The sequence below is a fragment of the Aptenodytes forsteri genome, unplaced genomic scaffold (genome assembly GCF_000699145.1).
Source record: "Aptenodytes forsteri isolate BGI_AS27 unplaced genomic scaffold, ASM69914v1 Scaffold291, whole genome shotgun sequence".
Lineage (NCBI taxonomy): Eukaryota > Metazoa > Chordata > Aves > Sphenisciformes > Spheniscidae > Aptenodytes > Aptenodytes forsteri.
Genome location: NW_008795401.1, coordinates 160,072 through 185,784, shown reverse-complemented (window position 1 = coordinate 185,784; position 25,713 = coordinate 160,072). Strand labels below are relative to the sequence as shown.

At 37.0% G+C, this 25,713-nt stretch overlaps 1 protein-coding gene across 1 annotated transcript in view; it reads left to right on the top strand.

Moving 5' to 3' along the window:
• Nucleotides 1-25,713, top strand: part of GABBR2 (gamma-aminobutyric acid type B receptor subunit 2) — a 262,847-nt gene that overhangs the window by 120,977 nt on the left and 116,157 nt on the right. Inside the window, exons 4-7 of the mRNA XM_009280673.1 lie at nucleotides 6,004-6,105; nucleotides 13,396-13,461; nucleotides 19,264-19,455; nucleotides 20,568-20,804. Coding sequence (XP_009278948.1) covers nucleotides 6,004-6,105; nucleotides 13,396-13,461; nucleotides 19,264-19,455; nucleotides 20,568-20,804 — 597 coding nt within the window. The remainder of the gene's footprint in view (nucleotides 1-6,003; nucleotides 6,106-13,395; nucleotides 13,462-19,263; nucleotides 19,456-20,567; nucleotides 20,805-25,713) is intronic.

Sequence of the window (25,713 nt, the reverse complement as noted above, 5' to 3'; positions counted from 1 at the left end):
CCACTCGTCACCAACCTCCATCTGGACATTGAGCTGTTGATCACTACCCTCTGGATGCGACCATCCAGCCAATTCCTCACCCACCGGACAGTCCACCCATCAAATCCATACCTCTCCAGCTTAGAGAGAGGGATGTCGTGGGGGACCATGTCAAAGGCCTTACAGAGGTCCAGATAGACGACATCTGTAGGCCTTCCCATGTCCACTGATGTAGTCACTCTGTCATAGAAGGCCACTAGGTTAGTCAGGCAGGACTTGCCCTTGGTGAAGCCATGTTGGCTGTCTTGGATCACCTCCCATTCATTGGGAGTCTCTTATGATCAACATCTGGTAGGATTAGACTGCCCTGAACAACAAGGATTTAGCTTGCAGTACTTACATGCAGCTTTAGTGAACCAAAGGTCATCGGAAAGATCTGTTAAAAGCAAAGTAGTATGATTAATCTAAAAATTATTAAATTTATTTTGTAACTGGCAGAGTTAGGATTAAATGAGTGAACTGTGACTTTAAACATATAATCTGAAACCTAGTTTGAACCATCAATCATTGCAGACACCTGAATCCAAACTATTATCATTAGATTGACAATTCATCAGGAATATCCCCTTTCTTTACTATTTTCCTGGGAAAAAAGTGGTAAAATTGCCTTGATAAAAATGAAATATTGTGGTCAAATGGATGCTAGCTATTTGCTATTGGTGAGCAGGTGCTTGCACTAATAATCCCACTGAAGTGAGCAATATCTGTTCACCTAAAATAAAATTGCTGTGTGTGCAACTTTTTTATCCTTGTGAAGTAGGGGATCATTTATATATTTTACACGGAGAATCATCATACGCAGATCATATAGAAAGTAAAAAACATGCCAACAACTGAAAGTCAGTGGCAGGGCCCTGAAAGCACCAAAAGCCCTTTCTGACCCTGACCAGCCCCTCGAGGCTTCCCCCCTCCCCCTGCCCACGACCCAGGACCCCGTTTCAGCTCAGCCCGGTGCTGTCAGTCCCTGCCCCAGCGATGCTGTGGGAGTTCTGGTCTCTCTCCATCACAGCTGTGCCTGTCATGGACCCTGTTGGTTTGGACCCATTTCATGGCTTGTCCTCAGACCTGTCTTGTCGGTACGGACCTGCCCAGCAATCACGGGACTGCGTCTGACCCTGGTTATTCTCACCAGACCCGATCCTGTCCGTGACTCGTAGATGAACTTCCCAGCTTTACCCTGGACCTGCCTTATTGCTGTGAACTTGCCTGGAGGTCTAGCCTCATGGCTGAAACCGGCTGTTTTCCCCGAGCCTGTGTGGCTCCCCTTGCTGGGGCTCTGGCTGGTGAGGTCCCTGGTGCGGGAGCTGTGTTATTGCACTCACATCCCCCTTCCTTAGGGAGCAGCCGGCCCATGCCGCTCCCCAACATTCGCTTCCTTTCCTTAAACCTAAATCCATCCCTCCTGATACAGACCACAAGTGTTGTAATTTGGTCCCATCTAGACTCTTTTTTTTTTTTTTCCAGCCCATTTAGTCATTCTGTCTACTCTCTCAATTTGCTTGAGATTAAAGAAATTCATTTCTTCCTTGGCAATGCAAGTTCTTGGCTCCTCAAAACCCCTGTATTTCTTCCTTCACAGGTGCAGGGTCAGGGACTTTGTTGTTTGCCTCTCAAACATCACTGAATTTGATACAACAGCTATGAGGTAGGCAAGTATTGCTGCCATCCACTTCACAGAAAAAAGATATAGCCAGACTTAGTAGCAAACTATAAAATCTTATTTAGGTGATATGAGCTGCATCACAGAGCAGCTCTGGCAGAATGAGGGATAAAAGACAGTTCTCTTGCATCCCATCCTTTGCCTCAAGTACAAGGGCTGTCCTTTTCTTCCTGCAAATGTGTCCCTTACATATGATATAAACCCTTCATTTTTTGGAGCTTGCTGCTGGGTAAACATATTTGCACCCCAGTAATTTCTGAAGTTGACCACACATAAATCTATTAAATATGTAGTATGGTGAAATACTGCTTTCATCCAGCTTTGTACGCAGAGCAGTGTAAAAGTGCTCTTTTTTTCCTGTGAGTGAAGGACTAGGGTCTCTAAGCAGTGGTTTGTGAAACCTTGCAGGTTTACTGATGATCAGGTCTGGTAATCCCTGTTTTGCGAAAATGAAATGTCGGTGTCTTTAAAGGGCGTAAAATGTATATAAACAGACATAGAGCTACAGCCTTCATTAAATTGTTAACAAGGGACTAAACCTACATAGAATTATGCTAATTCTGTATTGTAAGTCAGTGCAGGATTTACTTAGGAACTGCAGATCCCCACCAGAGCTTAATGTAGTTTTGTTACAACTTTCTACAGCAGTTTCCTCCAGTTGAAATTATCCTATTTTACACAATAAAGAAGCAGAAGTATAGTATTTCACAATTTTCTTTACTCAGAGTTGGTGGAATGAAACAATTACTGCTGAGCCCTAAAACTGCTTGTACTGCCGGTGATACGCTTTCGAGGACTACAAGCATCTGCTACAACAAAACATGCAACATTGTATTCTGAATTTCACAAATTTAATCCAAAATTGCAACATTTGCTACAGGAATTGGCAGCTCTAGAACTGGAGGTGAGGCTTTGTGAATTCTGATGTTGGACCCAAATCCAAATCAGAAGATTCTGTAGTTAAATTTATTTGAAAGAAGTGAAGAACAAATGTAGGAAGAAAACCACAAGTTTCAATTCTGTGAGATATTTAGAATATTTAGAAAGAAAGAAAAGAACCTGAAGATGGTGACAAAAAAGTATGGAAATAGGAAACAAAGGCTGGAAAATGTAGTGGAAATACCCCCAGACCAGGCACAAGATGAGATTTGTCAGGCTAGTGGTCATAGCATTGAAAGGGAGAGAAAAAAACATTAAGACTTCCAGAAAAAGAGTGTAAACCTTGTAAATTCTTATAAAGCTCCTAATATCTTGTTGTGATAATGGGAAAGAAACACCTTTCTTTTGGCAAAATCTCCACAACAGATGCATCTGAAAAGCATCCAATATCTCATTGTGGCAATGAAGAGAGAAGGTTTCCAGCTTCTCTGGCACCAAATCTAGCAAGGTGTGTCTTTTGGGACGTTAATCAATAGTTCAAGAGCTCTGAAAGCCACAGAGTAGTGGAATTCTAGCAGATGGGGCAGGGGGGTGTCAAAGAAATTTCTCAGTGGCTGAATTTGAATAAGTGTTGCTCAGAAAAAAAAAAATATACAATTGAATACCTCAATTGCAAAGTTCATGAACAAGTTCTGAAGGGAAGGAATCACAGCAAGTCAGTAGACAGTCTGAAGTCTAAGCAAATGTCAGCCTTGTGCCCTCCACTGAAGCCTATCTATAAGTGTTAGTCTATTTTAATAATATTTAATGTGTATTTTTTATCATTGTTCTCATGTTAATAATGGTCTAATTTGACTAAACTGTATTTGGTGAATCAGCTGTTTTCTACTCAGATCAGCTGAGTAATGTTAATCTAGTCTCTCTGACATTAAAAGAATGACTAGAAATGGCTCCAGAAAAAAATAAAGAAAATATCAGGAAAGCAAACCTGGAACTAAAAAACTTCTTGTTTTACAGAAGAAGGTAGGACAGTATGGGGTAGAAGCATATGACAAGTTGTATGCCTTTGGAAAGTACAGTTCTGTTAGCTAAGAAAAATTTTACTTTTTCTAAGTAACATATGATAGTTTTAGTGAACTTTTATACCAGGTAGAAGGATTTTGGACATTAGCTAAACTGTGATCAAGAGAGGTCTATTTTCTTTTGTTATCACTGATGGTTTGTTTCAGAAAAACAATTTTTCTTTGTATCAAGAAAGACCTGTATCATAAGGAGCAGTTAATGGCATTGCTGGAGCTAAAATATCAATCATTCGTTTTCCTAGTATACTAGCAGAAAAAGGAGTCACTACTGATCATTTTTTGTCAGTGAATACATTTTCACAGAATGCGCTTAAAAACTGGTTATAGCATCACAAAAGGATGAAGGATATAACTCAAATCTTGGTGGACTGACCATTCTGACTGTTGGTTCTGTAAAATAAAAATAATTTTTAATAAAAAAAATTACCTGTATGTCCACTTGTTTTAATCATTGTAAAAGGTTATAATGTAAAAATACATCTTAGTAATTTTAAAGCATGGCTAAAAGGGGTAAGATGAAGCAGAGGTCATGAAAGAAGTAATTAAGGCAGCCAGTGTAGTAATGATCTTCAGTAATTTCTTCATTGGTCAACCAAGGAATCTGGCAAAACCAACTTAAAGGGAACAGCAAAAAGGTGGAATGCTGTTTGAGGATCAATTAATGCAATTATTACATTGCAGAAACCAGAGTATGCTCCTTTGTCATGAAGAAATATGCAAAAGCACAAAGATAGTTTTAACATTCCTCTTTTTCCCAAAAACTGTGGTGCTATCTAAGAGTTAAGCAGCATACTGAAAAAAATAAATTAGTTGCACGGTAAACATAAAAGCATGAAATACACACAGCAGAACCACTAACATGCATAGATTGGGAGGATATTCACAAACATATATTAAAGAAAGGCTGAAGGATTACTGAAGAGATGAGTTTGTCTTGAAAGCAAAGCTGCCAGCAGAACTCAGAAGTCTCACCTGTGACCTTTCATGTCTCAGTGCATCCCCTTGCTTTTACTGTATACTTAGGCATGAGTGTGACAGACTTTCAGCCCAGAAAATTTAGCAATAGCTGGGCCTTATTTTTGCATGGATAAAATGTCTTCTCATTGTAGAAACTTTATGGTTATTTCAATTCAAATGAAGAAGTTCCTTCTCCTGAAGGACAGTTACCACTTCCTCTTCTTTACTTGAACATGTCACTATATATCAAATATTTTCGGATTGTTTTGAATGGACTGTGCTTCTCTCTCAAAGGAGGTCAAGGAAAAGGAGAGTTAAGAGGGAGATTTAAAACGCGTAATTCCAACGACCCATAGAGAGGGTCATTGGAAAGTATCTGCATGTGATTTATACACTTCTAAATTTTCCTGTTTAATGTCACATATATTTCTCTTCCATGTATTGTATTTTCTCTGTTTGCATTTGAGATACCTGAAAAAGACAATCAGTTCAATGAATGTGATCATAATTTTATTAAATTAAATTTGGAGTGCACTCTCTTCATTTCAGTCTGTAACCACGTTATCTCCAGCTAAAATTATTTTTGCTCATCTATTAGGAGTTGTAATGTGAAAATTTGTTTTGGCAGTCACATGGCTGGAGGAAAAGCAGCAGTGATTAAGACAGAAAACCTTGAAGTAGTTATAGGAAAAAAACCCTAAATCTGTAAACCAGATTGCTTTGTATGTTATCTGGCTTCTTTGTGCTATTAGGCAGCTCAAAGAGGACAGAGTCTTGCCACTGTAAAAAAAACAGGTGAGAAAATCTGTTGATAGATGGTTGCTTGTGTCACCTTTAAGCAAACAATACCACTTGCTGCCCCATGCGGCGAGATGCATGCCCTAAGAAAGGAGGAGGGCACAGAGGAGTTAATTAAGCTTTACCAATCCCTAACTGACGTAAGCTAAGCTCTGCTGATTCATGCTGGGACCAGCTGACGGTGGTTTCAAATCAGCCCTCAGCATTGAGAATATGTAAGAGTTTCCTTGATGAGTCTTCTCCCTTTATACAGTCTCAAACATCACTTTGGCTGCAAGAAAGATTTTGGTCTTAACAGCAATGGAAATACACAAGAATTGTCCATCCCCATGATGCAAAGCGGGAGCCCACTGTGAGCTTTTTGTCACACATAGTAAAGCTCTTTATGTAGTACACCCATTGATAGTAGATTATGGTGGTAAAAGAATAGTGTCTTGATCAGATTTTAGGCAAAATGGAAAAAAAAAAGTAGGTGTATATATCATCATTGAGGTCATTGCTTGTCATTACAGTGATGAATATAGTCCATCTGCTTCCTCCTCACTGAGTGTCAGTTCACTAGTTTGCCTTTTTCTCAACTTCTGACAGGTGAGGAATGATCTGACTGACGTCTTGTATGGTGAAGACATTGAAATTTCAGATACTGAGAGTTTCTCCAATGATCCTTGCACGGGTGTAAAGAAACTTAAGGTATGTGCTGCTGTTTGGGGGATAAAGAGAAAGTGATGATTATGTCATGGCATTTGATTTTTTTTTTTTCCTATGAAGAAGGCTAATAAAACAAATTTTGCATAAGAATGATATACTACTACATTCCGTTGCATAGTAAGGTTAACAAATGGCATTCTGAGGGCCTGGTCCTGCTTAAGTCAATGAATATCCATGCATATAGTAAATATTTTTATAGTTCCTGATAAGGACACAAAGTAAAGCAAGTTGTTGCTGGCTTAATATTTGTACCTAAAGCACCAGTCTGAGTGATATACGTGTGAAAGCTCTTGAGGTTTGGAACCAGAACCCTTTTAAGGTAAATTATCATGTAACAAAAGCATTGAGCATCTTTCCATTAGCTTCATTACACATTTTAGATTGAATTATTTGCTTATAATCATCTGCATTATTTCATATGAATCACAGGGAAAAAAAAGGAAAAATAAATTTGATAGCAGAATAATTTACCACCATTCTCTTATTATAATGATTTACTAGGTTCCTGGCATCTCATAAAATTAAAACTATATTTTAGCATTACCATGCAGTGCTACCAACAATAAACTAGACATAGGAGATATGAATCTTAAACTACATATGAACATGAAAAAATGATTGAACAGCAAGAGCAAGCACTTTTAAATGGTGAAGATCAAATCATTGCTGGCGTCAAATACATATGACAGACAGTCAAAGCCACAATCCTGCAAATATTTAAATACGTGTAAAACAGGTTTAAAAAAACCCTAATAAACTGAATGGTATTAAAAAAACTAAAATTAAAGCAAGGATATTAACCTGTATAAGACTAGGCCGCTACTGAAGCTAACTGGAAAAGATCCGAAGCATGGTAAACTAAGTGTGCTTTATTATTCCCACAGTCTAGAGATGCAAGCCTAAATGTTTAAAGTATAAATAGGTAAAGATTACGTTTACAGGAAGCCTTTTGTGTCTGTCCAGTCTAAGCCAGTTTGCATTTCCTGTCTGGGGTTGAAAAGACTCCAGTATGTGTTACCAGTAAAGTCCACATTTTTGACAAGGTCTTTAACCCCTGGCATCAGAAAACTAACAATTCTGAAGGCAGAGCTATTTAAACCAATGGATGATGTAATAACGTGAAAAAATGTATATATGCATGTATATTTAGGCTGAAGGTTAGAAGAAGCAATGAGATTGTAGCCTTCTGTATGTCAACAACACGCTGTTTGTTTTATAGGGAAGACCAGAAGACTCTATCAAACAATATGTTAAAGTTAACTCTTCATTTCTTCTTCAAAACAAATTACTACAACAATAAATAAGCAATTATCTAGACAATCACTTATTCTTGACAGGAATGTAGGGTTACTTGTCCTTAAGTACATAGCTCAGACACAACTTAGCTATCCAACTCTGAAAATGTTCATTTCTTTCTTCAAGATGTAAACCTAATATAGGTAAACTGGTACCTGCTTATTATACTTGTGATTAAAATAGACATAAAATACCTTTCCTTTTCATAACCACAGTTTAAATTAATGAACTTAATGATTATGCAATACAAAGTAGAAATATCTGGTATGATTTGCAGAAATATATGTTCTATATTTTTCCCAGCAACACCTTAACATTTACTACATTGACTCCAGGCTCTTTAAATCACAGCTGGAGAGTAAATTTAGGCTTAAGAATATCTTAAAAGTCATTTTTGTGTTCAGAGAAAGGGATATTGGAGGATATGCATTTGTACATCAACTTACATGTTTAAAAATTCTAAGCATGCACAGGCAAATTGTATGAGCAATAACACTTCTGCTTCCAACTTTCTTGTATCTTGCACGTAGGACAAAAAAATTGCAATATATGAATTCCAATTCAATGAAACCATTTCCTTCTGATTTCCCAAATACAATAGGTGTTTTAGATACTGACTGAACATGATCTCTCATTCTAACAGCCAAGTTAATTAAATTTTAAAATTTTGGGCCAGGAACAGGTTTGGATGCGGCCTCAATCTAAGTGAGTGACATGCACACTAACACAGACATCAGCAAGTTTTGCAGAGTGTTATGATGGTGGGAGCTGACATCCTTTAGTTCACTTTCACCATCAGTGATTCCATAGCTAAGGTCAGAGGCTCAACTATAGTTCTTCAAGTGGACATCCAGGCATTTAGAAGGGAGAACATGTGGATGTCTGTATTGACGAAGTTACCCAGCTTTGAGTAGATTTATTGATAACATCTTGACTGTCAGATACATGGTAGAGAATATGACAGAGTATCTGAGCTGTTCAATTTAGATATTTCATAAAGAGCCTGCCAAGACATTGACTTTTCCTGGCAGATGAGATATTGTAGCAATCCTTCTCTGGAAAGCTGTGTAATACAACATTGTGGTGTTATTCATTAGAAATGAGACAGATTAAAATCTGATCACAGAAGGGAAGCTCTGCAGGCCAAAAAAAAATAGCTGCCTGTTCCAGCATAATGTGCATCACTCAAACTCTGAAAAGGCTGAAGAGTGCCTCATATCTGAGGCTCTTAGAAATGGCAGTGGAGGAGACAAGTTGTTCATCCCTCAATGAAACATCTTAGATAGCTTGATCCTCACTGTCTTCAGGGTTTATACTACTCAGCTGCCAGTAGCACCAGACTCTTTATATTTAGTGGATTAATAATATCCTCACCTATAAGAAAGAAAGAAGGGAGCAAGAGAGTCATCCATTTTTGAGGCTGTGCTATAGCCTTCATTTATAAAACATGTTTTTATGGAGAGTCCACCACAACTATGGGTAAATGAAATGTAACTGTTTTTCATTTTCTTGTTTGAACTTTAGTCCAGATGGGAACATATGTATTGCTTACTGAGGGGCAAAGCTTAAATGTTGATATTGCTACTCTAATCTCTGAGAAGAGTAAATATGACAGCTCACCATCTGGCAAATGGTCTAAACATTGGTCTTTTTATATAAGTGCAGTTTTGGGAGTTGCCTTCCCCCTGGGATATGTTTAATCATCTCATAGATCACCTGCCTAGTTCCATGAATTAAAACCTCTTGTGTCAAATACGCTTTAGCTCCATGCAAGCAATTTACAACTCTAAGAGAAAGAAAGAGTACTTGACACTTGTGGGATCCAGTGAGTGACTTCTTTGATCCCTACAAGAGAGTTACACTGTGTTAACTTGCATCGGTCCCATGAGGGTTGATGTAAAGGAATAGCGTATCCTTGCCAGGAAATCATACTGGTTGATAGTTAACAGTGTGACTGAAGGGGGGGGGAAATTATGCCCCAGTAAGTGTCTGATGTATCTCTTTGCATGAGACTATAACGTGGACATATACCCTGACCCGTGAGCACTGAAATGAACCCAGCTCTGATAAACTTCAGTGCAGACTTAACTATCCAAATAAAATCTCTGCAAGGGATTTGAGCTATGTCCAGTTGCATGAATTTGAAGCTTCAATGTCTTATGCAGGACAGAGCCAGCAGACCCAAGCCTGGCATCAAATGGGTCTAGGCTTATTTACTGTCTTGAATGTAATTCTTCAGGAACAAATTTGGAAAAATGTGGAGGGGAATGCAAAAAACAGAGTTGGAGAGGAAGAGGCTTACTGAGGAGTGCATCATTGCACAGAGGAAAAATGTTATGCATGGAAGAGGAAAAGCTATTGTACAGACTTTCCTAAATTAGTTCCTTCTACATGTGTTCTAACGTACAATTCTTTGGTTACATGATTACATACTAAATTTTCCACTCTTTTTAACTGCAAGCCGTAAAACCTCAGGGACCGCATCTCACAGCATTGTATTGATATCTGCGTGGTTATAAACAGAAGGAATCTTTTATGATTTCCCATACATGACTAACCAACTAGAACTATATACTATGTTCTTCATGATGCAACTTTATGAAGCTGGACAAAGAAAAAGATATTGACCCTATATTCACTGTCAGCTTGACCCTGTGATCCCATACTCTCCACTTAACCCAGCAATATCCCTGTTTCATTCTGGATCTTCATCCCAGTCTGAAGATGCTTACCCAATGCTATGTTCTGCTTCTCTGATTTCTCATCTCCCTCTGAGTACCTTTGTCTAGATTATTGTTCCATTTTCTTCTTGGCTTACTTTCTGAGATTGCAGTTGTCCTAACAGCAACTATTTGTCAAGCTTCCTATTTGCAATACTCTTGAAAAGTCCTAATTCTGCCTCCCAAGCTCCTTATTCAATACTGGTCTCAAGCCTACTGCTACCTCTCCAGCTGTTTGCTCCATCTTTGCCTAAAAAGTGTAAGTACTCATAACCCACGTTCCTTACTGGGTCTGTCTCTCCTTCCCAGGTGCCCTTTTTTCTCTCACTGGAACATACCTCCAGTTAATTTATTTACTGACTCTCAGCATTATCTTCTTGGATCCATCTCTGGCCAGTACTGAGCATATGTGGATTGTGATTTTCCCCAGCCCTCAAAGGGTTAATACCTGGACAAATGTGGGGGAGAACTGGGGATTCATATTTCTGTCAGAGAAAAATTCTTTTTTCTTAACATATTGCACATAAAAAGACATGGAAAAGAACATTATTAAGGTTATAACTTTTAAGTCATTGGAAAAAAATCAGAATTCAACTTTCTTTTGCTGTAGTCTTCAATGGCATAATACTCATGACTTATTCTTTAATAGGTGGTAATAGAACATTTCTTTTGATCTTCTTCAGTCAGTTTGTGGTTGGATACCATCCAAATCTTTTAGTGAACACAGACATGTTAATGTCTTCCTTACTGGACTGAGTGCTTCAAAAACAGTAATTTATGTGTTAACGTGGAAACTCATTAATTTAGGCAAAAGAACATTTGGGTATTGCATCTTGGCTCGATCATACATTCTAAGGATAACAGAACATCAGGGACTGTCAAGTTCTAGAGCCATGGCTGATCTTTGAACTTGGGCCATGAAGCTTTCTAGTTGAGAATCAGGGATTCTCAACTTGGTTTGGATGTGGTTCTCACACTTTGCAGATTTCCTGCTCTGGCATCGGAAGCTCAGCTCATGCTGGAAGTGGACATTCCTGCCTGACAGAAAGTCCAGCTTCCCTGAAATCCTTAGTCAGATATTGAGATGGTCAGATATTCAGAACTGGGATCTGCTGACAGCTGGACAAAGCAGCAAATACACCCATTTGCTTGGGTGCCTGAACAAGAGCAGAGTATGTTTGAAAATAGGATTGACTGCCAATATTAGAATGGGTGCTCTGCTATGCCTTGTGTGAAAAACATTTTCAAGATGAGTTTCCTGAGTGCCTGTCTCCTTGCATGCCTGTAGACAAAAGGAACTGTAGAGCCACATATTCATGTGTCTGAATGTGCAATATTTAGGTCTTAGTGCTATTGCTAAACTAGTTGCACAGTGATATTAGTATAAGACAATCCTTGCAGATAGTAAGGTTATTGAAATGGGATAGGATATTTCTGGGGAAAAAAATAGGATGAACTATACAGTTCTTGCAGTGCTTTACAGTAAAAAAATAGTCACCGTGGGAAACATATTTTGGTTTATGGGATAATCAGGTGGAAGTAATGTCTTAAGGCATGGTACCAGGCACTACACCTTCAGTTTGAAGCTTGTCGCATAGCCAGTGAGCAGCGTTGCTGCACATGCACTATAGAGTTACTCTCAGCACCCTGCCTACAGTCTCTGGTGCTCTAAAACTATGAGGCCACACAGGTTCTGTTTTTTTAAAATCGATTCTCATCATATTATAAAATGTAAAGGAATTTATAATTTTAAGAGTTTAATAATTGGGTGCTGTGTCATTTTTTTTTAAACCAAACTTTGCAACTCTTTTTTCAAATATTATATCTGCATTTTTACGTTCAGAGAGGTCAAGCGATTCAGCCGGAGTTCCAAGAGTGACCAAAATTATTTTTAAACTGTGAAAAATAAAATTAATGGATGAGGGGATTTTTTTCTGCATAATTCCTAAATCTATTATTGTCCTTACAAAAACTGTAATACTATTGCTGTAATTTGTGTAATTTGTTTGTTTAGTTTCATGTGACCTTGTTAGATTTTTTTAAAAAGAATATAATCCACTTCAGTAAGATTTATATTACTTTATCAATTTGTGGCTAAATATAAAAATAAAGAGAAGCAGTCTTACTGAAAATGCACAGGTTTAGAATGAGCAAAGCATATAATGTTCTTTCTGACTTTAACCATGCCAAGAGTGATGCTAATTTCATGCATTTAATTGCAGAAGCATTCTAGTATCTTTTTGCACTGTCCATCATAATGTTTTCTGCTGAACAGAAAATAAACATTGAAATTATCTAAACTGAAAATCTTTGATAAATTGATTTAATTAAAACTGAATTTTTTTTTGCCACTGAAATTCACACTGAATCATCTGTTTCTTTTTTCCTTGGAGAGGGAAAGAGCTATTAATATTTCTAAGCAAGTGTTTTATAAAAGAAATGAAAAATTAGATTTGATCAAGCTTTTGCTGATAACTCAGCTTTTGTGTGAAATAAAAACTAATATTAAGTCATAAAAAGCTCTCTGTTCTGTGTTTTATAGATGTTAGCAGCAATTTTTCACATGAGAAAAAAGCTATCCTGGTTCCTGAAGAAATATTTTCCTGCATATGTTCCTGAATTTAGGAATATTTTCTTAATATGTTTCTAAGTACGAAAGTAAAATGATCTCTTTTGACTTCAGTCATAGGTTCCTAAAGTGTGATGATTTTTTTTCATGTGTGGAGGTGTGAGGGAGGAGGAGAGGAGGGATTGACAATGTGCTATAGTGACTGTAGAGAAGATGTTGTATGAGTAAAACCTTTAAAAATTACTAAAGCGGGTATAATATCATAGCATTTTATCTCACTTACAAATCTCTGGTCTCTCAACTTTACAACATTAGTTCATGTAAGCAGTGAAAAGCATATCTTTTAGCTGGTTTTAATATGCAAAATTTTAAAAGAAATATTGCAAGGGATCAAAAGAATATTTGATACTTTAGTGTTACTGAATAATAATATTTGACAAGATAAACATTACAGTTTTATTCTCATTAGTGCTATTGCTTAATAATTTTCTTCAAACACCTCAGCTGCTCTCTCTTGCAGTATTTCAAGTTCTTGAACTTACAGAAAATGGAATAGTTCTGAATTAATTTTGCTGTCTGCAGCTGTAATCTGTGCTAACTCTCTACACGATTTGAATGGCCAACTGAAGTGGTTTCTGGAAAGGCTGTGACTGTATTTAACTGCCATGTATTTTATTCAATCTGCAGGGTAATGATGTTCGGATAATCCTTGGCCAGTTTGATGAGGAAATGGCTGTGAAAGTTTTCTGCTGTGTAAGTAAATATATTTAACTGCATATCAGAATAAATAATGTGTTACATTTGAATAAAAAATACATTTGAGCATAAACATTTCTTCATGGGGTTCAGCTCTGTCAAGGTTTATATCATCAAGAGAGGTTACACATTCTTAGCTCCATTTCTGTTTAAATAAAATACTTTGTACTTGACTTCAGTGAAATTTAGGCATGGACTGCATGGTTAGCTGCTTCTTATTGCTTTCCTGTAGTAGAATTAAAAGCCAATCGAGCTTGAGCATTTCTTTTCATGTCAGATCCAGGGAAATGCTTGTATATGTAGCAGCAGATACAGAGAACTGCAAGATTTCAATCTTGTCAAAGAGGTGTGTTCTGGTGGTAATGTCTGTATGTATGTGGGTTTGCATGTTTTGCTTTAAAAGAATAAGAAATTCAAGCAGTTCCTATACATGCTAACTAAACAACCCTAATAATTTCTGCTACTCAGTATGTTGCTAATTGTGCAATCATTCACTTTTAACTGCTGTACGTTTTACATGTTTTACATGAAAGCAAATTTTAGTTCGTAAAAAATAAAGATTTTTGAATTAAAAGAAATGTAATAAGACCAGCATACATAAAATTCCCTATCCTCAGCATTTGTTTGTGTGTGTGAATGTGCTGCAAACATGCACAGTGTGATTGTCATTTAAAGTAGCAGGATTAAAATGTGATCTTTATTTCTACCTGCTCAAAAAAAAAAAAAAATCCCAAACAGGCAGACTGTAGTGGCCTAAATTTTGTATTGGTATTGAATTCTTAGTTTAAATAACTAGATTAATCCTGTATGAGCCAAGAATACAATAAGTATAATGGAAAAGCAATAATGATGGCATCTAAATTTCAGAGGGTGTTTTTTAGTGTTCAGTTAGAGAGACAAAGTTACCTATCCAAGCAAAGAAAGGAAAGGCAGAAGTTCAAAATCTGATTGCTACATGTGCCTCAGCCACATGTTGGCTCTTACTCAGCAGCTGTCCTAGTTGCTGGCAAAATTTGGAAAGGAGATTGTAGAGTATATTTGGAAGGAACAAAATCTGTTTGCATCCAAAAGGAAATGGAAAGCATTATTTTCTTTTTCATTCTTCTCATCTCTGATCAGTCTTTGTATATAGATCTTTTTGTTCCGGCATTTAAATTGGATTGACAGAGATAATCTCCCATTTTTCCATTCCTGGAAGAAAGAATGGTCCTTCTGTGGCCCAGCTCCTCCTCAGATCCCTTGCAGTTGGGCTGCGTTTCCCCAGCTGAGGGGTCCCGATCAGAACTGTCTTCCAACCCAACGTCAGACAAGAGATTGGCCTTGCTTATGCCACTGCCCTTAGTATCTAGTTGCCTTCCTCTACAATTCTTTTCCAAGTCCATGTGCCTGTGAGGCCACTGAAGAAATCGAGAAGTCCTCGGAAGGGCAGGGTGTCTTCTTGTCTGCACCACTCTAGTCTGAAGGATTTCAGGTGGGGGATATCTCTTTCACACGAACGCCCGGTGTAGCTTTCTGTGGCAACGGTTTGGTACAAACATGGGAAGTGTGCGTAACTCAGAGCAGTTTAAAGAGTGATGGCTGCTTCTAAATTACATTAGTGTCAAAAGTAATAGGGTGGATTTTTCTGGAGCCTGGGGAAATCTGAGAGATCATGTATTTAGGCTTGTATAAATGTATTTATATGAGAGTTTAAGCAGGAGACTGAATGCAGGAGAGGGCACTTCAAAGTAGGTCATTTATATATTAATGCACTACAATTTGTCAGTAAGCTTGTTATTAGTCATAAAATATATTGTTGACTCATGCACTCCCACAGGTATGTGTCTAAGAGCACAATAATTTAGATATGTCAAGTTTTTTAACCCCCTTCCCCAGGTATATCTTCAGACAGGTTTCACTTGTGATTCTCTGTTATATTTTGCAGGGTGGCTGATGTCGGCCAGAGAAAGTCTTTGGGTTTGTTAAAGGAAGGTGCTATTGTACTAGTGCAAGATTATTTTTTTTTTTTCTGATTGTGGTTATAACCTGAATATTATTTGCTAATGATTTAGGTAGGTGGGAAAATCTTTAAAGTCTGCCTCAGTTTTCTGTCTTGATTCAACAGTCATGTGCTGTCCTGAGGTTTCCTCAGGACATCCATTGGAGTTTACGTGTTCATTTTCCCTGGCTATTTCCTCCCCCTCCCCCCGAACACACACACACACACACACACAAAAGATGCAGAGCACATAAAGATAAATGGACTAAAAAATAGTCTAATTCAGTGGCAAACTTTAAAAACATGACAGGACTAATTCAAGCCAAAATGAATGTTAGCAGGTGTTTCCTACGGTGATTTAAATAAGCTTAGCTATTCATTTAACACTAGTGTCAAAAGCAGTTAGCAATTTTAATTCTATGGAAAATCTTAGGTTTCTAATGTTGTTTTCACCTCAGTAGGATGAATGTGATATTTTTCATGGAATAGAAATTAGGGTATTTTGCTCAAAACTTAACAGTTCAACAATCAAACTGGTCAGCTGTGTTGGATAGACATAATCTTTTTTTCATTTGAAATTGGATTAACATGAAATTGCATCTTCCCAATGAAAACTTCAGTTGTACAGAAAATTCTATTTTTAAAGAATTGTTAGTGGGAGTTTTTCCAACATATTATCTTTAAGACATAGAGATAATGCAGTATAGCCATGCACACATCAAGACTGACGCCTAGCTGATACAATTATCTGTCTGAAGACAATTAAAGAAGATGACTATTAAGCGTAGGTCACTGCATGAGCTTTAGGTGTCTCTTTTAGTAAACATTTAATAATAAATAAAGCCAGGCTTAATCAGCATGGTTGATACAAAAGGGCTGGACACTGTTGTTCTTGAGCTGATAGAGTTTTACTGCTGAGTCTCTGTTTTGGAATTAAAGGCACTATTGATTTTTAGTGAGAAATGGATGGAGGTTCGTTGCAATTCAGAAGTCTACAGGCATTCTTGTAGGGGTGGGATATAGGATGTGTCCGTGCTGTCATGTTGGAAATATGATGGAAATTCAATGATGGTAAGGTTTTGCAGGCACTCTTGAACAAACTGCTAGTCATTGTTTACTACACATAGAAAGATCTTTTACAGAAATGTCTTTGTTGTAAATAAGCATCTCTTTATGGATTCAAAGAAAAAGGAAAAGTTTAAAAAAAATTTTAAAAATCAGTCTCACAAAGGCAGAAAATGTCCAGGGCAGTTTCCTGGCGGCTTGACAACAACTCAGGGATTTGCAGTCTAGGTAGGGCACGCAGGAAAGATTAGGGAAGACATATGACTACTTTATGCTGTTCTGATGGTAGAAAGCACTTGTAAACCTTCTTTGCCTTACTCTTGTGTGCCAACAAATCTGCCCCTTAGAAACTAAAACCTGTAAGAATTGGTCTGTGTGCACTCAAGCAGTTCAAGAAAGATCCGCATATTTCAAGGATATGTATCTTTTAAGCATCAAAATCATCTCCATTTAGCAGAATCAACAGGGAGGAAATGGTGGCAGAAAGCATTATTTTGAAATAAGTCTTCTGGAACCCAAGCACTGAAATGCCTGAACACTAACAACTGTGCTGTCACTAGAAAAGTGACTGCATGGTCGTGGTGCTTAGCTTTGGAGGAGCTGATTTTGTTCCTCCTTCTTTTGCCTTCCCCAGATTATCCTTCAAATCCTACCATTCCACCAGATCGCAAATGGAGAGTTGCCAGCTCTTAAGGTGTTTGGGTTTTGCTTTTTAAAGCAAAATCTAGACATGTAACCAAATTCTTGCAGGAATGTGAGTGTTTCAGTGCAACGTTGGGAATGATCCCTTGTTTCCAGGGTGGAATTTCTGGCTATTTTGAAACTTTTAATTTTCAGCCCATATCCCAGCACGTTTACAGATTATGCAGGAAACAGGCTCAAGTGCAAACAGAAAAATTCCAACAGCTCCAATTTCAGAATAGTTCATAGCCAATACTTTCTTGCAACACACTATTTGATACTTTAATCTCTATAGAGCAGGGGAAGCTACTGATCATTGTCCTTCTCTAAAAGCACTATTCTGTGTTAATTTGTGTCCTCAGTGACTTGAAAACTGTCAAATAAAAGACATTATATCACTGAAAGGTCTTGACTGACCTCATTGTGTAATGGAAACTCTTTTAGACATCAGAAGGTGTTGCAGGATGGGATTGCTATTTTCTTCACAGGTGGATGTGGGATGCAGTGTCCTCCTACGCCATAGCTGTGGGAGGAGTAGAGATGGGCAGGAGGGCAAAAGCAGATGTGTTTCTGGAAGGGTAGAATTAATGAGAGAGAGAAAGACAAGCAAATTATGTGGATTGTGGAATAAGTAAGATATGAGATGCAAGACACTGGGTTTCAGACAGAAGTGCTTTCAAGCAGCACTGTATACAAATGCATGAAATTTGATTTTGGTTGAACAAAAAGTCCTGCAACCAGGGGCCAAACAAATCTGCTTTGTGCACAATACATTTATGAACTGAGTTGACACCATTATAATAGCCTTCACAGATTTAAAGCTCAGTTTTAATTTGGGTATTAATGTATTTAGGAGGCTGTCCTATTCGTATTTTTTGCTATTCATTTTTATTTTTCTGATAGGCTTTTGGTATGATCTTTGGGATACTTTTCAAAACAGTTATGTTCTGAATGACTAATATGTCCTGTTTGCATTCTTATAATTTCCTCCTTCTGTAATGTTTTCTGTGAAGATATAGCAGTTTTCCAGTTAAGAATTCTAAGGTTGTGCCATGTATTTCTAAAATTAGAATTTTTATCTTATAAGTATGTCTTGTATCTCCAGTATTGCTTATATTAGGAGCCAAAGAAGCATGAAACCTGCTGTTTTGAAATGGAGTCTGACTGAAATGTCAAAAGAAAAAAGACAGTGAGAGAAACATCTGAGATAAAATTTACTAATTTTATCGTAGAACACTACTCCACACAATGGAATAGAGTATCTATTGTGAATGGATCAGCTTTTAGGCACAACAACATATGTGCCTGACTAATAAAGTATTTCTGTTTCCTGTTACATGTATCTGCTATGTCTTGTAAGGAGATAACCGTCATCTCAGTATCTTGAAGTACATTGGGCCATATTCAGTATTCAAACAATACACAATTTCACCTGAAGACATTTTGTGCTGAAAAAAAAGAAATCACTGAGATTTGTTTGCTTTATCAATTTGCTATTGATTCATGCTCCTCAGAAGAAACTGCTTACGTAATGTCCCTGTGGTCTCCATTTTAGCACAGTCACATAACTCATATTTGCAACATTGTGATTTGATGGTGCCTAGGATCCAAGTTTTCTTGTTTAACTTTATCCTGTTTTATGTGGTCTTTAGGATGATATTAGGAGGATAATAATTTAGTTTAAATGTGGTGGTCCTAGCACTCATGTAATAGTTGTGTCATGGAGAATTTTTATGCAAATGCTCTGCCTTCTGCCAGTGTTCCTCTTTACCTCCCCCGGTTTTAGAATCCAGTATTTTATTTTTCTGTTTTTGAATAACTGGTCTACTGAAAGCAAAATAGGTTTTAGTATATTCTCTTCTTGTGACCTGAATTTTAAAGACAGGAATCTTCAAGAAAGGAGTCTTCATTGTTAGCAAATAATTATTCTAAACTGTTCAAGATACTTGTGTATCCTTCAATTATGCCATAATTTCATTAATAATAGAAAAAAACATAAACAGAAAACAATTACTTTTATGTTCAATATGTCTATTACAATGTCTATTAGCTTTTCTACTTCTCTTTCTTTGTAGGCTTATGATGAAGAAATGTATGGCAGCAAGTACCAGTGGATTATTCCAGGGTGGTATGAAAACCTTTGGTGGGAATCCTGGATTAATTCCTCACAGTGTCTCAGCAAAAATCTTCTTGCAGCAATGGAAGGTTATATTGGAGTGGATTTTGAGCCTCTCAGTTCAAAAATGACAAAGACCATATCAGGAAGGGTTAGTACTTTTCCTCCAACTATTTTATTATGCAATCAGTTGTGTCACCAATGTCTTGACACAGCAAAGCACGGAGGAGGGAGGTGAAGCTAAAACGTTCTTCTGCAAAGAGCGCTGGCAGTCATCATGGTTATTCTCATCTTTCCACTGGTTTGCCGTTTTTAAATATTTAGAAATCAATTCCAGTTCTCTACAGGGTAAGGAAACAGTAAAGTCCCTTGCCTCAAATCTCTCCTGTTCCCCCTGTATGAACATTACAGTTAAATGTACAGTAAAGCTTGAATTATAGTCTGCAGTATCACATGCTGCGTCATGTCAGGTTAAATAGTTAAGCACAGAAACAGAAAACTTTTCTGTTTAACCCTAATCCTGCAAATGGCTAATTTCATTGGTGATTTGTGCCTCTCAGAACTAGGGGGTGGGGCTTGTTTAAAATATGTAAATATGTAGTATTTCCATAAAGTACATAACATTTTATCACAGAACAAATGCATGCAAACTCTGGCCAATGAGCAAACATGCTGATTTTGCCGCTTTTCATCTTTTTTCATGTGTCTTTCATGCCTTGCTGAGTGAGCGCAAAAGGCAACTTTACAAAAAGGCAACTCATCATAAGATAGCACACCATAAAGAGCATAGTAAACTTGTAAAACATAGACAAATTGCCACTCAAATAATTTCACATTAAGCAAATAGTTGCTCAAGTAAAGGTTATTTGATTTCCATTATCCTATAAAGAGTAATCAGACCACTAATTTGCAGGGATACAGACTTATTCTCTGTTCTAGCATTATGGCTCACCAGTATGCTGCTAGCTTTGGTTGAACTGAAGCCTTTTGTATGAAAGCAAAATAAAGCAAGTTGTCCTTCATACAGGGAAGCAGAACAACTGCTTTTCAGTATCTCTGTCCCCTAGGTCTCCCGCCCAGTCTCACCATCAGTCTTGGAAGTCAGGCAACACGTGTTTCTTCCTTAGTGTTTGTTTTGGCGGTCTTTTCTGTATTAGTGATGCATGTCTCTAAATTGGAGACTGAGGTTCAAGGTGCAGGTTTAGACGCAAATCTGTAAAATGTTAAGTATTGAAGTAAACCCGAAGTTTTTCTCCTCTGCAGACTCCACAGCAATATGAAAAGGAATACAATGCCAAGCGCGGTGATGGACAATCCAGCAAATTTCATGGTTATGCCTACGATGGAATATGGGTGATTGCCAAGACTCTGCAGCACGCAATGAAGCATCTCAATGAGACCAAGCAGCACCAAAAAATTGAAGATTTTAACTATACAAATCACAAACTTGGCAAAATTTTTCTGGATGCTATGAATGAAACCAGCTTTTTTGGAGTAACGGTAAGTCCCAACCAGATACTTGTGGGGTGGAGGAGGCTTGTGGTTTTAAGTCAGTAGCTGAAGCAAGCATTAAATTTCAAATACTCTTGAAAAAGAAACATAGTTGTGTAGTTCTTATATCTTCAGAGCTTCCACAGTTCTATTTTATCTTAAAAATTAATGTTGTTTCCTTGAGACTCTTGCTCATGACCTGTCTTCTGATGTCAAGTGATGGCACTGTACAGTTCCTCGGTTATCAGATTTTTAAGCATGGATGTCATCTGAACTAACAACTCAGAGTAGTCTCAAGGGAACCACAAGTGTTGCAACCTGCATGACCTTTTAAGTGACTGTTTTAGCAGCTGAGGAGTAGCTGGAATGTGATCTGAAAATACGTCCTATTTCCCTCCATCATTTATTTTTGATAATAGGTCATAGTACACTAATATCTCCAACTCCAGTGCTGTACATCCTAGATATTCTTACAACATACTTCAGTTGCCATTTAAATTTATTTATAATTTGTATTTTTTCACAGTCAAGTACAAAGCATGTTGACTATGACTTAAGAAGAACTGGTCACATATAGTAATAAACTCATTCTGTTTTGAAATGCACCATTGCAAATTCATAGTAAATTTTTTTTTTATTGACATTGCTTCTAGTTTTTAGCACAGTAAAACGGGTGACAGAAGTGTGGCCCTAAAATTTCTTAATTACTTAATTGTATTTGAGGCAATGTCAACCAGAAGTTAATGGTGCATATGTGTTCAGGAGTGTGGAGAGCCATACTCCTTCACCAATAGAGATGAGCAGACTCCATTTTGGGGAGAATGGTCTTTACAGTTTCCGATGGTAACAAATGAGAAACCTACTGGAACACACTTCATTAAGCGGTGTACTTGGGCTGCAACATGGCTAGATAAGGACATCAGAGTGTCGAAGAAATGCGTATTTCAGCAGTGCACAGAGGGAGTGCTTTTAGGTACCTCCTTGCAGCAAGAGCGTGCAGAAGGTTGGCAACATTTCTGCCACTGTGCAGTAGCTTGTCAGATTCTGTCCCCAAGTTAATTTAAATTGTCTTGGATATCAGTTAACCTCAAAATATGTTGCTGTAGCAGAACTAAAGTTATCATACATGTCACAGATTGGTTCAAGGAGGAAACGCCTACATATAGACATCAACAATTAGTGCAGGCTCAACTTTTTGGTGTCCTTGTTAATTGCTGAAGAAGCCTATGTTTTGTATCACAGTACTATTGAAACTAATTTAGGATTTGTAAGTAAAAACCAATCATATAGCAAGACAATACCAGAATCTAGTTGCCTCTACAATATGAATTTTGCTTTCTTTTTACACTGAATTTGCCTGAAGGTTTCAGTAAAAGAATTGTGCAGTTATGGGGTATCCCATTACATCCATAGCAGGACTGGATCTTTGATGAAACTTTCGGTCAGTAGCAGCTATGAAACAGACTCTGCAGGGACACAGACATCTCTGTCCTGAGTTATTCCAAGTACAGTATCTCTCAATGCGGTTGAAATTGTATATTGCTATGTAGTTCAGTGTTTTTTTTTCTTTCCCCATCTTAGCCTTTTTGCCTGCTGTTTAGTCCTGACAGCTGATTATGGTAAAATCGATAGATTTCATTAGCACTGCTTAATTGCCCTTCACTGCTCCCCCCCAAAAAACGACCCCAAAACCTCTAAGATGAAGAAGGCTCTTTTTTATTCATTTCAGAGACACCAGCAAAACCTCTCACATGAACTGCATCCCTTTAGGGAGGGAGTGAATCAAAGTTTCACCAACCATATTCAGCTGTGTTTACTTACTTTATTCCCTCAGGTATAATGGTTTTTAAAGAAATTACTGTATGATTATTCACTGCATTTAGTGCTTGTCTGAGGCCCTTTGTAAAATGTTTCTCTTTAAGATTGGTCTACCAAGTCATCGTGACAATGCACAGCTCAAATCTGGTATTTGCAAGGATCATGCTTCTTGCTCCTATAATATATTCACAAAAACATTTTAATCAGAAAGATAAGGAGAGAAGAAAATCTATAACAGCTACACTTTCTTAGGATATAATTAGAACAAACAACACTCAAGTTTTTCCAGACAGTGTGAAGAAGAAGAGTTCTATAGTAGATATTAAAAGTTTTGCATTGAAATGTTCAGAAAGTTGAAGGAACAGATTGATTCTTATCAGACATATTTTTAAACTTTTTATTCTTCAGTCTAATAAATTGCTGTCATTTGTGACCTAATTTAAAACTTTCACTGGAACATAAGTTTTAGGTCTTGGAGTGCCAAATCTCATGTTAAGATTTTTTTCAGAAAAAGTATTTTAGTGTAAAATTTTTACAATTTATTTTTAAAAACTTATTCTAAACAGGAAAAGGACATTCATTTATTCTAGACTATCTATGCCAAATATAAAATGAGTTTCTGAAAAAAGAAGAAATAAAAGGAAGGAGAAAATCTGATCAATATTCAAAAACTCATCCAATAATATAGTAAAATATGTTGTTAACAATTAGGTAAAAGGAGAAGGTAGAAAGAAGCTGTAGACAAGAATCTAAAAATGCAAAATCTATTAAGGACAGGCATCTTTATGCTTTCTGTGAATATGATATCAGAAACATTATCATGTCATAAATAATAAATCCCTTTACCCAATTTTCATTTTCTTTGAAACTATTTATAGTAAACCACAAAAAATATAATCACTGTTGAGTGGTGTTATTTGTGGATTTTTTTAAACAATTTTGAAAAGACTTGCTGGGAGTGAAGTGTGCTAGTTCCTGATTACACAGAATGTCATTCTTTCAGTTTTCTGTTCGTTTTTCTGACCTTTTTTTTTTTTTTCTTTTTCCTAGGAAGCAACATTTAGAAAACAGTTTAGGCTATTGCCCAAAGACTTGACAGGACTAATCCTCTTTTTGTGCATGAGAAATTCAGTACATAGATGTTACTTATTCTAATTTTACTGTCAGAAATCTATTGGAAAGAAAATTATAGCTATTCCTTAAACATTCCTGAAGGTTCTGCTCTTTTCCTGGATTTTTTTTTTCTCTTAGCAAAGTGGTTCGTTCTTTTATTTTTTCTTCATGCTTATCTGACTTATAGTCATGTTGATTACCATATAATTTTCTCATGTATTTTGAATATAGAGCACGGAAACATATATTTGGTGTTTTATCAGAAAACAGTAATGTATTTATCTGCTACACTTTTTCTAAGGTAAAATGGATACTGTTTTACAGGTACAAAAGGACTTTGTCATGACAAATGCAATACGAACAAACAAAAGACCTGCAGGGATGTTCCTACAGTTTTCTTGATCTGAATGTCCTAATTCTGCAGTCAGATCCCCTGATGTTGGCCGTTTTTAAATCGAGTGAGGCATTGTGTGGTTAGAATTGTCCATCTGCAGCTTTCAGGATAGGAGTCCTTTTGATTTGGGACTAGCTTGGCTTTCATGGTTTACATTTTTCTAATTCCTTGCTTATCAGAGCACTTACTTATTTTTTAATGAGAAAGTTATTGAAACAAAAAAATCTCTTAAAGGATTTTGGACAATTTTTTCCACTTTTCTCAATCCAGATAAAGCCAGTTTTGTAAACTGAATGCAACCCTGCCACCTTAATGGTTTATAAACTGCCAGATGCCTGTTTCCTTGCTAAATATATCCCTCTGCTCAAATCGTACATCTTCTTTCTGATAATCTAAGTGTCAAAAAATGAAAGATAAGAAAATAAGTACTCACACAGTTTATTTTGACACAGTATAGATGTCTGAGGAGTCCCTTTATGTAGTTGATAGAGCCACTGGAGGAAATTTAGAGTTGGAGAATACTGAGGTCTCTGTTGAAGTGTTACTACTTTGAATCAGGAGAGAGTGACGAAATTATGAGAAACAAAATATACATTTGGGATATCTGTATATCTGCATTTCAATTATACAGCAGTTTATAGCATACTAACTATAACATGCCCTTCATGTATGTGTGAAAGCCGAAGAGAATTTTCCACAGAGCTAGAATTATTCTCCTGAAGCAAGATTTTTTGCATAAAGGATAAAAAAAAAAAGAAGAAAAGTCTGACTTTATTTTGTGTAATACAACCATAGTATAACTTGTAGGCTTGATAATTAGTGAAGAATTAGTGCTGTCTTCTCAGGATGCCAAGTCGTATTTAGTGCATACTGAATCAAAATCCATCTAGAAAATAGAAGAATTTTATTTTAGTCATTTTTTTCTTTTTTTTTTTTTTTTCTCTTTGTAAAGACTATGGATGGTTACATAGTACCTCACAACTACAGCAATGTTTATATTTGTTAGCAAAAAAATGTTGGTTATACTTGGAAGGATATTAAATACAACATTTCTTCTCAGTATGGTAAAAGTTTGTATTGGTTCCATGGGGTAGCCAGGTGGTGGGAAAAAAAAGACGAGTGTTGGAGATAATTTTTAATTTATTTTTTATGCAAAACATGACATTCTTTTTAAAAATGCTTTCTTCTAATTTCCTAATTGCTTCACCTTTGTCACTGATGTAGAATCATAGAATAGAATCATAGAATCATTCAGGTTGGGAAAGACCCTTAAGATCATAAAGTCCAACCCTTAACCTAGCACTGCCAAGTCCAGCACTAAACCATGTCCCTAAACACCACGTCTACACATCTTTTAAATACCTCCAGGCATGGTGACTCAACCACTTCCCTGGGCAGCCTGGTCCAATGCTTGACAACCCTTTACCTGAAGAAATTTCTCCTAATATCCAGTCTAAACCTCCCCTGGTGCAACTTGAGGCCATTTCCTCTCGTCCTATCGATTGTTACTTGGAAGAAGAAACCAACACCCACCTCACTACAACCTCCTTTCAGGTAGTTGTAGAGAGCAATAAGGTCTCCCCTCAGCCTCCT